The 15,218-nt window shown below is 44.4% G+C and overlaps 1 protein-coding gene across 1 annotated transcript; it reads right to left on the bottom strand.

Moving 5' to 3' along the window:
- Positions 1-5,416: 5,416 nt before the first annotated feature.
- Positions 5,417-13,259, bottom strand: LOC144508388 (uncharacterized). The gene is made up of 4 exons (XM_078236260.1): positions 12,935-13,259; positions 9,965-10,049; positions 8,241-8,328; positions 5,417-6,248 (listed from the first exon to the last, which is right to left on the bottom strand). The coding sequence occupies exons 1-4, from the start codon at positions 13,239-13,241 to the stop codon at positions 6,084-6,086; spliced, it is 645 nt and encodes a 214-aa protein (XP_078092386.1). The 5' UTR covers positions 13,242-13,259; the 3' UTR covers positions 5,417-6,083.
- Between the last annotated feature and the right edge of the window lie 1,959 nt (positions 13,260-15,218).

Raw genomic sequence — 15,218 nt, 5'->3', positions numbered from 1 at the left:
TAGTCCAGGCTTTTATTTCCTTTCAATTATAACGTTCTTAAGTTTGTGAAAAGAATTGATAGGGGTGATAGAGGGTTAACTTTGACCATTGGTAGGGAAGTTGAGGCTCAGTCACACTCTCCAACTTCCTTCTGCTGGACTCACACACATATGGGCTAACCTTCAGCAGTCACCCTCTGCTGGACATTCTCTGCATCACACATACACAATCTCATCTTCAGCAATCTCCCATAGAGTCATACAGTGCAGAAAAGGCCTTTTGGTTCCCTTGTTTGGACTCTGTCTGTATCTCCTCGCTCTCTCTCTCTCTCTGTCACACGCACAAACACACACACACACACACATATCTCCCTCTAATCTAAGAGGATAGGATATTCCGGCCAAGCTTGCCCGAAACCAGAAAATCTCACCTGAGGTCAACGGGCCTTTCCATGATCTGCCCCTCACCCGCTCCAATTCCTGTGATGGGCAGGACAGTAAAATTCATCCCTCTGTTTGTCTCTCTCTCTCTCTCTCTCTCTCTCATACACACACACACACACAGGGGCCAACCTTCAGGTACGTTCCAACGGCTCTCTGACTCAGATCGGTGGTGGGCGAGGGGGGAGGGAGGGGGGAGGGAGGTGGGTCAGATGGCTCTCTGGTGGGGGGGAGGGAGGCGGGTCAGATGGCTCTCTGGTGGGGGGGAGGGAGGCGGGTCAGATGGCTCTCTGGTGGGTTCTGCTGCCACTCTGCATGTGATCGGTGGAGGGGGAAGTGAATTCCGCTGCCGCTCGGTGTGTGATCAGTGGAGGAATGGGGGGCGGGCCAGCGGTCGGTCTGGGTGTCGGGGGCGTGGGGGGATAAAGGGGTCGTTAATGTTGTGGGGGTTGGGCAATATCTGTGGGGGCCAGGAGGGATGCAGTATCCGGCCTGGGAGCGATGTGGCAGGGAGCGTTTTTCTTTTTTTCTTTTACTGCGCATGTGCATTTGAGGGCACCGATCGGAGCTGCATCTTTTCAGGCGCGATAAGCCCCGCCCACAACAGGGCCTGGGGGCTAAAGGCTGATGTCTCCCAGCCCGCTGCACTACTCAAGTGGTACAGTGGGCCGGGCGACTCCCGGCCACACTGACTTACACTCCTTCAGCTCACTCCCTCTACTGGACACTCCCTATCTCACACACACACATAGAGGCACACACACACAGACACACACACACAGGCTCACCTTCAATCGTCTCACTCTGTTGGACTCTGATTATCTCAGACAATGTACATGAACACTCCTTCCTCAGATATCTGGAGATTGAAGTTGGGGGATTATATCAAACTGCAATGTGTGTATTTGGTGCAGTTATCAGATGCTAATCCCATTCAGAATGGCAGTAGCTTCATTTTGCTGCACTCTGAAATTCCCCTGCCAAACATTGTCAATGTTTAATCCTACACAGTCGTTCTTACAATGTTCGAAAATAATTTCCTCAATCTGATGCACTGATTCATTGAACATTGAAAGCACAAACATTTTATGGCACAGAATTTATTTTTTACATCCTTCCAGCATTTGTTCACATTGTATCCGTGTTGGGCCAGAAAAGAGGTTATACAAACTGTTCCCATTTTGAGGCTCTTGGTCTGCAATCCGATAGGTTATAGTGATCCAGAAAGACAGAGAGAGCAGCTGATTTGGAATCTAAATGCTCTATCTCCAGTCTTACCCTCTATTTCCCCTGCCAGTAATAAATCTCTACAAACAGAACTGCCAGAGGAAGTTTCTGTGTTGACTCTGGTGAAACAGGTTCCCTAATACACAATGGAAGCTGAATGATACCTCAATTATTTCAGGCATTGTTAATATTGAGTGTACAAGTAGGTTAATGTGATCCTGTCCCAAAAGTGAAGTGTGTTTTTCTTTTATAATCTCAATCTCATACTGTATGCACACACATCAACATGTTATAGTCCATTAGAAAGGATGTAACAGCAGAGCATTTAGAAATGTATAATATAATCCAGCAGAGCCAGCATGGCTTCACGCGGGTAATCATGCCTGATAAACCTATCAAAATTATTTGAGGTGATAACAAGCAAGATAGATAAAGGGGAACCAGTAGATGTAATATACTTGGATTTCCTAAAAAGCAGTTGATCAGGTATTGCACAGAAGGCTGCTGAATAAAATAGGTTCCCACCATGTCGATGGTAGTATTTTAGGGTAGAGGATTGGCTAACTCATAGAAAACAGAGAGTTGGGATAAGATGGGCAATTTCAGGATGGCAACCTGTAACTATTGGAGTGCCACAGTGATCAGTGCTGGGGCCCTAATTATTTACAATATATATTAATGACTTGGAGGAAAGAAGTGAATATACTCGAACCAATTTTGAGGATGACACCAAAATAGTTAAGAAGACAAGTGGTGAAGATGACACAAAGCGTCTACAGAGAGATATTGACAGGTTCAGTGAGTGTGTAAAAACTTGGCCGATGAAATATGATGCAGGAAAATGTGAAGTTATGCACTTTGGCAGGAAGAATAAAGGAGCTGAATGTTATTGAAATGGAGAAAGACTGCAGAAAGCTGCAGCACAGAGGGATTTGGGGGTCCTCATGCCCAAATCACAAAAAGCTAGCATGCAGGTTCAGCAGGTAATAGGGAAGACAAATGGAATGATGGCCTTTATTTCAAAGGGAATGGAGAACAAAAATAGGGCATAATCTCAGAATAAGTGATTGTCCATTTAAGACAGAAATGAGGAGGAACTTCTTCTCTGACGGGATAATGGATCTATGGATTTTTTACTGCAGAGGGCTGTAGAGGCTGGGTCATTAAGAATGTTCAAGGCTGAGGTAGACAGATGTTTAATCAGTAAGGGAATCAGGGGTTATGATGATGAGGTGAGAATGGAGTTGAGGATTTTCATATCAAAGGGAGGCACGGTAGCAAAGTGCTTAGCACAGCCGCCTCACAGAGCCAGGGACCCAGGTTCAATTCCTGGCTTGGGTCACTGTCTGTGTGGAGCTTGCATGTTCTCCCTGTGTCTGCATGGGTTTCCCCTGCATGCTCCGGTTTCCTCCCACAGTCTGAAAGAGATGCTGGTTAGGTGCATTGACCCGAACAGGCGCCGTAGTGTGGCGACGAGGGAAATTTCACAGTAACTTCATTGCAGTGCCTTACTTGTGACTAATAAATCAATAAAAAATCAGATCAGTCATGATTTCATTGAATGGCTGAGCAAACTCAATGGGCTGACTTCTGTTCTTAAATCTTATGGTGCTACACATGCACACATACACACAAAGACACTCTCCCTCTCTCTCTCTCTCTCTCACATGCAAAGGCAAACTCTCTCACACCACACTAACACTTGCAGACACACACTCACACAAGCACTCTCACACTGACCTCGGTGGCATTGTATCACGTTAATCAGAAGATAAACAGAATTGAGGAGGAGACAGAATTTGACCTGTTTCTAATTCATTCATCCAGAGACAATGGATCACCCACTGCAGCAGCCAGCCAAATGCAAATTAGCACCGAACGGAACATTGATTGCACTGGGATGGGAGCGGCTGCCAAACTAATGTAGCCACCTCGAGACAGTTGTGCTAAAGATCAGTCTGCAACCTGTAATATCCATGCAGCTGGGAGTCAAGGGAGAACTGACCTCTTACATTACAGATCACAGACAAGTGACCAAAGGAACTTGCTGAACGCAATTTTCTGCTTCCTATGGCAAGGACTCATCACAGAATCCCTGATAATATGTCATTCGGCCAGGAATCCATAAAATAAATGTTTGAATCCCAGCCAACACAGATTTTACACAACAGAAAATTAAACAGTTTTCCTTTTATAAAGGTGACCTGGAATTTAAATCAATGTGACAAAATGGTATCGATTCCACTAATATCATTCAAAATCTAACAGCAGACCCACTTGAAGCTGAACAGGGTTCAGTAGCTGCAAAATCCATCCAGTTGTATGAAATGTTGAAATGAATGAGAAATTAAAAGTGGCATCCGTCAGCAAGAAGCTCAACAGTGAATTAATTCAAAGATCTAGGGCCCGATTTTACCATTGCGTTGTGCCCTTTTTAGGGCGCGAAAATGTGGTAAAGTCGGGCGTGAGGCCATTAATGCGATCCGCGCCTGTGTCTGTGCAGATGCCCACTTTACCAAGGGCCCGAAAATCCGATTCGTGCCCAAAACGGGCACAACGGTGATTTAAATGCATTTGCATACATTTAAATTGAATTAATGGCTGCCCGCCCAACTTTACCAGCATTTCCCCCTTTACCATTGCGTTGGCGCATCCCGATTCGGTGCAAAACAGACATGCTCGGCAAAGGTCTGTTTCAGGCACTCCAGCGGCTGAAGGGGGGAGGCTCAGAGCTTCCAACAGCTCTCCAACTCAGATCGGTGGTGGGGGCAGGGGGGAGGTGGGCCAGATCATTCTCTGGTCGGCGGGGGGTGGTAGAGTGGGCGGGAGAAGGGAAGCCCGATCATTTTCTGGTGGGGGGCGGGGGAGGAGGAGGTGGGTCAGATGTATCTCTGGTGGGGGGGAGGGAAGAATGAGGCCAGATCGTTGTCTGGTGGAGGGTGGGGGAGGTGGGAGAGGAGGGTGGCCAGATCGTTGTTTAGTGGTGGGGGAGGATGGAAGGCCCGATCATTCTCTGGTGGAGGGGGAGGGGGGGGCGCTGGGGCAAGGGTGGGTCCACTACGGGCGATCGGTGTGAGGGAACGGGGGGTCCGCGGCTTCTCTGCAGGCGATCGGTGGGGGGGAAGGGGGCAGAGGGTCGCGATCGGTCTGGGTAGCGGCAGGGGGATGGGTGGATAAGGGGGAAAGTTATGTTGTCGAAGTGGGTTTGATGTCTGTGGGGACCTTCGCTCCCGCTTTTCGCTCCCGAGCTGCTTTATCTGCTTTTTGCGGCTCCGGAGTGAAAAGCGGGAGCGATGTCACACGGGCGCGCTTTTTCAAATTTTTTTCTAATTACACATGCGCAGTTCAGAGCTCCGATCATTTCGGGCACGCGAAGCCCCGCCCACAGCGTGATTCAGACTCGCGATTTTTTTTTCAGGTTAAATGCTAATGGGGGCACCTGAAAGCAGATTTCCAAGTCGGATCTGAATTGCGCCCAGATTCAGCACATAGAATGAAAATGTGAAAATCGGGCCCCAAAGCATCAATCCAGACTTGAATCATTTGATTTGTGGATTCTCTGAACTCTCAGTCCTTACCCTTCATAATATCGTCCCTTCTCCACAATGTCTGTGAAATCTTAGTAAATTCTGAAGGAATCTGTTGGGAGTTGGCACTAAGATCACCGTTCATTATACTGGACTTGGAAACAATATCGTTGGAGAGAGTCAACACCCTTTGATAAAGATATTGAACAAGACAAGAGGGATTCAGAAATGGAACAACGTCCAACAGAAAAAAAAACAAGTGATGTATTTAAAAAGACTCAAGCAGCCTAAAAGGTTACATCGATCTTCACAAACACACCTCTGGTCCATTTCATAGTATGTGAGGAAATGGAAACACCTTTGGGATTTTAAGTCAAATCTTCCCACAGTGAAATTTTTACATGTTAGCAATTAATTTCTGAAAGATTGCCATTCTCAAAGCTCTTTCGACAATCTCATAGAAACTTATAAAATTCTAACAGGGTTTGACATGATAGATTCACAAAGAATGTTCCCAGTGGTGGGGGAGTCCAGAATTAGGGGTCATAGTTTGAGGATAAGGGGTAAACCTTTTAGGACAGAGGTGAGGAGAAATTTCTTCACCCAGGGGATGGTGAATGTGTGGAATTCACTCCCACAAAAAGTAGTTGAGGCCAAAACATTGTGTGATTTCAAGAGGAAATTAGATATAGCTCTTGGGGCTAAAGGGACCAAGGTATATGGTGGGAAGAGCGAATCAGCATATTGAATTCAATGATCCATGATCAAAATGAATGGCGGAGCAGGCTCAAAGGACCAAATGGCCTACTCCTGCTTCTATGACAATATGAACTTGCTGTTCTACGCCATTAAACATGTTGTCTTCAGCTATTGCTGATCTCTGTTGATGAGAATCAGGCCACCTCGATTTCATTTCCATTTAATTGCAGCGTATTGGTTGGGTTCCTCAGTCTGGAGATGCATTTCAGGTTTGTGAATGTTTGAGATATTGAGTGCTGCGTACAGAACCTCCTCACTTTGAGCTGATTTGGATGCAGTCCCTGGACCATCAATATTCCTGTCCAGGCCTTGGTCCTGTAGCAGAAAACTGTGTGTTAGACATAGTGACGTGGATGGGAGTGTAATATCTGTACCAGAATAATCTACTTTATTCAATCTCTGATACCAATCTACTGTTCATACTCAGTCAGGGAAAAATCACTTTTAATTCTGTTTCATCTGGAGGTTAAAAATGGATTGCATATGCAGGGATGCGATGTACAAACCTCTGGATAAAGAGTGAGGGGAATCACTGGGGAGGGGGGAAGGGGGCCATGCCCAACATCGCCCTAATCCTGATGGCCACCTTTGTGTTTGGCTTCATCGAGCTATGCGTAGATCCTTGGTATGCAAAAACCAATTGTCACCGGGTACTGATGTTCTACCTGTCCCTGGTGTTGGGAAGGATGGCTCTGGCTATGCTGCCACAGAGCATGGATGTAGTTAGACTGTACTGTATCATCAGTCCTTCGTGGAAAAATTAACATGGAGAAACAGCTTTAACCACCGTCAGGCAGGGGTCTGTACGTAATGTCCTAGAGGCCCTACGGGAGTTGGTGGATGGAGTCAGATGGTTCCCTGAGCAGACTGTCAGAGACATCTGGCAGAATGTCTCATCACCAGAACTTTCAGGCAAGCACCAAGATCTTGCTGGGTAGATAGTGAGAAAGGCCCTCCCCATCAAATCCTACCTACCCACCTGGAGTCTCATCCCTCCACACGCTGCCCTCAAGGTGACTGTGGTGGGGAAGAGACCAGTGTCCACCTCCTTGTGGAAGGCGCCTTTGCAAAGAAGGTCAGAAGACAGATGAGGTGGTTTTTGTCGAGTTTCATTCTGAGCAGCTCTGTGAAGCAGGACTCTGTGCTCTGCGGGCTGTTCCCAGCGACGCCCAGACAAACATCAGCTGCTGCTGGAGGATCATCAGCTCTGTGGAAGATGCTCTTTGGTCTGCCCAAAACCTCCAGTGCAAAGAGTTGTCCCCAACCAAGTGTTGCAGACTAGTTCATTCCGAAGCCCAGGATGGCAAATAGAATAGAATTACTGCAGTGTAGGAGACCATTCTGCCCATCAAGTCTGCACCAAGTCTCCAACAGAGCTTCTTACCAACGCTCACCCCCTGTCCTATTCCCGTAACCCCATACATTTATTTTGCTAATCCCCCTACCCTACCCATCTTTGGATATTGGAAGGATACGGGATCACAGGGAGGAAACCCAAGCAGTCACGGGGAGAACGTACAAACTCCACAAACTACATGCTGAGGGATGCACTCAAGCTTGAAACAGCTGCCAACGAGGCTCAATGGGGAAAGGTCACTTTCTAAGACCTTTCAGCCATACTGAATTGAAGGGAGGGGAATTGTACAGTACCTCCTCAGGCTGTCTGACTCACACTGAATGTACACAGTGAATATTATCACAATTTATTGAAGCACCTCAGAGTGCAACTTGATCTATGTAGACAACTTCAATACCTTTGCACCATTTGTAATGGCCATTTGAAATGTCTGTAATGATACTTTGACTGTGTTGAAGTTTCTTAGAGTGTAACACGACATGTGTAGAAAACGTGAATATTATTGCACTTAGTGTGATGGCCATTTTGAAATGTTTGCAAAGTTCTTTCAGATAAGGAAAGAAGGAAAAAAAAACACTTTCAATTCTATGGCCGGAATTTTACTGCCCTGTCCACCATGGGAATCAGAGCGGGCAAGGGGCAGACAATGGAAAGGTACGTTGACCTCAGAAAGGATTTTGTGATTTCGGGCCAAGCAAGGCCCTAAAATCCCATTCTATATTTTAAGTTTGACACCAATTTCCTGGGCAGGAAATGTCTATGATGTATTCACCAGAACAATGACCAATCACCTCCAATCCAGAATTTAAAAGCTCAGCCAAACAAGCTTTCACAGCACCCATTACATGGTGGCATTGTACCTTTAGCCTGGTTCATGTTGGTTAGAAACAGACTAATAAGAAAGCAGATATCTCCTTCAGATGTTGGACAGTTTCTTTTTCCTCTCTTACCTGGGTGTTCAATGGGTGTTGCACCATCGAATAAGTCACTGAATCGTCAATGGTTGCTGGGACAGAAGCGATGTCACTTGTCTTCTTCCTGATTAGTAAATAAGGTGAACACAAATCTCACAACTGTTTATCATAAAGTGTAATAGATTTACAAATGCCAGTGTGTTCAACTATGGCTGTTACACAATCAGGAACATGGCTATTGATTGTTTCCTGATAATCATTGACACAGTTTGATTCCTGTTGAATTATTGCCCCTAAAATTCCATCTTTCAACATGGAATATTCCCTCAATATCAGAAAGTTAGTGTATGGGAGAATTCATCAATCGGTGGAGTGTTTCACAGTGTGTGTCGAGTTTGTTGCACCTCTGCCCAAGAAAGAACTAATGCAATTGCCAGTTGAAGTCAAGGACTTAATCAGAAATGGAGAAAAGGGGTCAAGGCCCCCCTCACTCCAGAGGATAATATATCCCTGTATTTTACCAAAGCATTAATTATTGACATTGCACATGTTAAATATAGATCATTGGAAATTGCACTTTTTCAATACATTCAATTTTTCTCAGTCAGTTTGGAATTCTGAATTTATTTTTCATTTCAATTTTATTTTGTCAAATGTAGCTGGTTTTAGTGTTTCTTCATTCTGTTCTGTTCAATTCACCACAACAAGGCATTTCATTCACACATGTATGTGAGAGCTCATTGCAATACACTGGTTATCCTGTCTATGGTTCATGCCAGCTTTAGAAACTAGAAGCAGGAGTCAACCATTTGGCCCTTCGAGTGATGCTGGAGAGAAGGGCCAAGTCGTTCTTTTCAAACACAAACTTGTCCTGTGATTCACTGAAGTATTGTTGAATTCAGCTTCTGATGAATTTTACAGCTCATTCTCTTGGTCCCAGTTAAATTTTTTAAAAATGTTTTAACAGCTCATTTTTTATTCCAGTTCCGAAATTCAGGCAATACTCTTCTAATCAATACATTGAACACACCTTCCTTGGTGACCAAGTCCAGGGGTGGGACATGAGCTGGAATGTCTGGTGTCCCAGGGAAGTTACCCCACTGCGCCAGAAGTCATCCACCTTTACTTAATGATGTCCCAAAGCATTTCTCAAGTATTTTTGAAGTTACAGATTTTTTCCCCAACCATACACAAACAGTGAGGTGACAGTGGATCAATGATTCTGTTATGGTGGGTTGACTGGGGATATATGTTTGCAATGACAGTGAGAGAATCTCACTCCTCTTACATCAAGACTTTTGTGGAATCTTTAGCATCTGTGTGCGCTGATGCAGGGCGTTTTGGGTTATATGTCTGCGAGCAAAGGCAGCATCTTTCACAATGTCCCAATCGATGACAGTCTGAGAGGACATTCAGTTTCTACACTTTTTTCTGAAATCTAAACCTACAATTTAGATAGACAGAAAGGAAAGGCAGCAACCCAGGGAATAAAATACAATTTTTCTGGTTTGTTGTTGGCTGAAGTGAAAAACCAGCAACAGACCAGTGACAGACTGATCAAGGAGCCTCCACCATTCCCCTATTTCCCCACATGAGGACCTGGCCACCATTCACTCTCCCTTTCACAACACACATCTCCTTTTCCGGATCAGGAATCTCAGGGCAAAACACTTGAAGGGACAGCTCCGGAGTTGCAGAAACCTGGATGCCCCAAAATCTTTTTAAATCCACGATTCAGTATTTATGAAACACGCACATACCTCTGTACCTTCACCACAATCACAATCAGGATAATAACAATGACGAATGTTCCAACCAGGCTTACAATCATCCAGGGGAATGCTTCTAAAATATTCCAAAAAAAACTTGTTATTCAATATTGCTCTCAATGATAATTTTGTTGCAAGATAACTTTCATCTGAATGTCAACCCACATTTCATATATTTTGACATTAAAAAATAGGAGTCTGAGTTATTCTATCATTTCACAAAACAACCAAAGGTTTAATCTAATTAAAATAGCCTTGTGTGGTTTGATTAATGCATTGGGAACTCTTCACTGCTCAAGGATGGGACAGCATTTGGATTCATTTATTAAAAATTCATTTATGGGATGGAGACGATGCTGGCTCGAAGCATTTATTGCCCATCCCTAGTTGCCCTTGAGAAGGTGGTAGTGAGCTGCCTTCTTGAACTGTTGCAGTCCCTGTGGTGTAGGTACACCCACAGTGCTATTGGGGAGGGAGCTTCACATTTTTGACTCAGCGACAGTGATATATTTCTAAGCCAGGATGCTGAGTGACCTGAAGGGGAACCTCCTGGTGGTGGCATTCCTAGATACCTGCTGCCCTTGTCCTTCTAGATAGTAGTGGTCGTGGGTTAGAAAGGTGCTGTGTAAGGAGCCTTGGTGTGTTCTTGCAGTGCATCTTGTAGATGGTACACACAGCTGCTACTGTGTGCGGTGGGGGAGAGAGTGAATGTTTGTGGATGGGGTAGCAAGCAAGCGGGCTACTTTGTCCTGGAAGGTATTGAGCCTCTTGAGTGTTATTCGAGTTGCACTCATCCAGGCAAGTGGAGAATATTCCATAACAATCCTGATTTATGCCTTGTAGATGGTGGACAGAATTTGGGGAATGAGGAGGTGAGTTACTCATCACTGGATTTGTAGCCAAAGTATTTATATGGCTAGTCTCGTTTCTGGTCAATGGTAATTTCTAGGACGTTGATAGTGGGGGATTCAGTGATGGTGATACCACTGAATGCCTTGGGATTATGGTTCGATCCACTCTTGTTGGGGATGGTCAGTGCCTGGCACTTGTTTGTTGCGAATGTTACTGACAGGAATTGCAACTGGATTTCACTCATGTTTATGGCCTTGCTTTATGTCCTGTGTGAAGCTGCATTACATTTATAAATCTTGTTTTCATTTGTGATAAGCTCAGATGGAATGAAGACTAATGGAGTTCACTGACACAATGTCATCTTCATATCTCTGCTTCGAGAATTTCTGGGTATCCCACAGGTACAAATTCTGAACAGTCCCAGGCTGAGTCATGACATCTATCAGCTCGGATGAACCTCTCAATAAATTTCAATTAGCTTGTTCTGTACACCTAATGTTTAAATTCCTCATTTGCCATTGATCTTTTCTCAGTTCAGTCACTGAAATCCCTCAAAGAGCCTCAAGCAATGAATGTAAAAACATGCTGAGTGAATCCACATCTCTCTGCAATCGCCACACGGATCAGTTAGTTCCTACATTATTTACTCTTTCATGAGATGGGAACTGGGCCAGGATTTGTTGCTCATCCCTAATTGCCCCTGAATTGAGTGGCTTGCTCAGTCATTTCAGGGAGCAAGTAAGAGTCAACCACTTTGCAGTGGACCTGGAGACCAGATAAGGATGGCAGATTTCCTTCCTTAATGGACATGAGTGAACCAGATTGGTTTTCCCCCAATAACTGGTCACCATCACTGAGGCTAAATTTCAATTCCAGGTTTGATAAATTGAAGTTAATTTCCCTCAGCTGCCCTGGTAGGATTGAACCCACATCCCCAGAGCACTAACCGGGGCCTCTGGGTTACTGGACCAGTGATATCCCCATTACACCCAACCTTCTCCCCTTTAATCTGCCCCCAAATTAATTGTTGACGCAGCATATCCCACACACTTCATCATTTTGTTTACAGCAATCTGAAATGCATTCTTTTCCATTCTGTACCCTCTGCTTGTTTCACTCCATCAGTTTAACTGTGACACTGGAACTAGAATTAATGAAAATGAGTTTAGATCCACTTATGGGCCTGAACAAGATAGAGGGAAGGGATTGGTATGCAGGGAGACTGCAATTTACAGTCAGATTCGGAGGAGCAAATTGCATTTTGTAACCATTTATTGAAATTTGGAAAAAATGCCGTTTCAAGATTGTTGGCAAGTTCCAGACGACCGAATTTTAAAATGGATGATACTGATTCTTCTGTTAGTCCCTGATTTTTTTCTCTCGCAATAATATACTTTATTTATATACAATTTGTAAAACACATGACAAAACATTTGCGATTATTTTGACAGTAAATTTCAACGATGTTTACATTTCCTCCTGAGATCAAAATTCACGCTGAGTTCAGTTTGCGAACAGTACATATACTTCAATATTTTCATTACATCGTCCAAAATTCTTTACAAACTATATACATTAGTCACGTTGCACTCTGCAGTTCTTCACTGATGGCAAATGAACCTTGTGCCAATACAGATTTAGTATTGATTTGCTGAATGGAGCTAGCTTTTCCTGATGACATGGTGGCAGGGTGGTTAGCACTGCTGCCTCACAGCACCAGGGACTTGGGTTCGATTCTGGCCTTGGGCTCACTGTCTGTGTGGAGTTTGCACATTCTCCCTGTATCTGCGAGGGTTTCCTCCGGGTGCTCTGGTTTCCTCCCACAGACTGAAAATGTGTAGGTAAGGTGGATTGGCCAAGCCTAATTGCTCCTTCGTGTCACAAGATGTGTAGAGTAGATGTATTAGCCGTGGTAAATATGTGAAATTATGGGGATACTGTGGGGGAAAGGGCCAGGGTAAGGTACTCTTTCAGAGAGTTGGTGCAGACTCAATTGGCCGAATGGCCTCCTTCTGCACTGGAGACATTCTACAATTCTATTACAGTTGTGGTAGTGGAAGTGAATGTGCAGTGACTCCCTTATAGTATTCAATGGATTAAAACATGTACCTTCAGTGTGGAGCTGGTATTTGCTGATAGAATCACCATGTTTGTTCACTGCTCTACATGAAATCAGGTTTTCAGTTCCCATTGGTAGATCCAGTCTCACGTAGCTCTCCACCAGGAACATATTCACCGCCCAGGAGGTGATTTCCACATCTGAATTTATCCCAGGGAGGATTTTTCCGTTGAGTTCCCATGTCATGTTTGCAGGTGGATTGGCTCTGACCCTGCACGTACAGTTGCTCCCATTTTCAGAGGTCTTGCAGATCGGTCCCGAGATTATTCTGGGTTTATCTAAAAAGAAAGGAAACATGTATCAGAAATTAGTATATTTAACAGTTGATATTTCTAAATATAATTATTTTAACTTCAACTAACTGTGATAGCTATGGTAGATTATTTTGAAAATGCATTAAAGATAAAATAAAGAAAGTAATGTGATAATAAGCTGTAAAATTCCCAAAACCTGTTTTATCTGCCTGTTTGGAAAAAAAGGTCCAGTAATTTCAATATTTCCTTAATTTTGCTCTTTTTAACATATTCCCTGATGAAGGGTTATCCTGACTTGAAATGTTGGCTTGATTCTCTCTCCACAGATGCTGTCAGACGTGCTGAGATTTTCCGGCATTTTCTGTTTTGGTTTCTTCAGGTGTCAGTCTAATAAGTTCAACGAGCCAAACCTCTAAATATTCCATTGCCAATTCAACATTGATATTTATCTTGGAAAGGTTTGAGTTAATTAACATCATCCAGTTCAGATGTGTAAAACAAATGTGTCACAAAAATCACATAGATTGTGTTTGTGTAACCTAATTAATTATGTTTCTAACAAAGTAACAGAGAATGTTATTGAGCGAGGTGCAATAGATGTACAGATTCTAAGAAAGAGTTTGACATTGTATCACTGAAGTGACTGGTTAACTAAGTTAAAATTCAGGGAGCAGGAAGTTGGTCAGCTGGCTTTCGAACATGGACTGAAGGAACAGCAAGCTCTGGAAAATAGTTGTTTTAAAACTGAAGGCTGGTTGACATTGAAAAGTTAGAAGTTTATTTATACGTCACAAGTCGGCTTACATTAACACTGCAATCAATATACTGTGCAAATCCCCCAGTCGCCACACTGCGGCGCCTGTTCGAGTACATTGAGGGAGAATTTAGCATGACCAATGCATCTAACCTGCACATCTTTGGACTGTGGGAGGAAACCAGAGCACGCGGAGGAAACCCATTCAGACACAGGGAGAATACATAAACTCCACACTGACAGTGACCCAAGCTGGGAATCAAACCTGGGTCCCTGGCACTGTGAGGCAGCAGTGTTAACCACTGTGCAACCGTGTCGACCATTGCTGGTTGCCAATGATATTTCGGAGTCACTAATTTTCTGAGATGTATAACTGATTTGGTTGTTCCAAGTGCCCCTCACAGGGCACTTACTTGGGTGTAGAACAGTGGCACAGTGGTTAGCACTACTGCCTCACAGTGCCAGGGACCCAGTTCAATTCCCGGCTTAGGTCACTTTCTATGTGGAGTCTGCACATTCTCCTCGTGTTTGCATGGATTTCCTTTGGGGCTCCAGTTTCCTCCCACAGTCCCACAGACACACTGGTTAGGTGCATTGGCCATGCTAAATTCTCCATCAGCATACCCAAACAGGTGCTGGAGTGTGGCGACTGGGGGATTTTCACAGTGACTTCATTGCAGTGTTAATGTAAGCCGCCTTGTGACACTATTAAATAAACTTAAAACAGTACATTATACTATTTCAAAATTTGGAAACTTGGTGAGCTGTGAGAATGATGCAAATCCACAGAAGCAAAGAATGTCGATAGTGCCGAAGGAGGCCATTCGGCCCCATCAGGTCTGCACCCACTCTCTGAAAGAGCGTCCCATCCAAGCCTCCCCTCTGCACTGTTCTGGTAACCCCATGCATTTACCATGGTCAATCCACTCAACCTGCACAGCTTTGGACTGTGGAAAAGGTAAATTTGCCATTGAGTCAGATGACCAGAGGCTGCCTTCCTCTTTGGTGAGAAGAGCTAACTGGTGGTGACTTAATCTGAGCGTCGCCACATCTCAGGCGAGAGGTAAGGTTGAGAGGATGGGGCTTTCATGAATAACCTCAGTGTGGGAATTGAACCCGTACTGTAGGTGTCACTCTATATAAACTCCAGCCATCCAACCAATTGATCTAAACTAACCCCCAAGTAAAGTGGAAAATGTGGGCATCGATCCCGCTATCTCTCACTTACAAAGCCAGCGCTCCATCGGCTGGTGGCTCTGACATCCA

Source organism: Mustelus asterias, chromosome 20, assembly GCF_964213995.1.
Source record: "Mustelus asterias chromosome 20, sMusAst1.hap1.1, whole genome shotgun sequence".
In the NCBI taxonomy this organism is placed as follows: domain Eukaryota; kingdom Metazoa; phylum Chordata; class Chondrichthyes; order Carcharhiniformes; family Triakidae; genus Mustelus; species Mustelus asterias.
The sequence above is the reverse complement of the archived record's forward strand: the minus strand, read 5'-3'. Positions and strand labels throughout refer to the sequence as shown.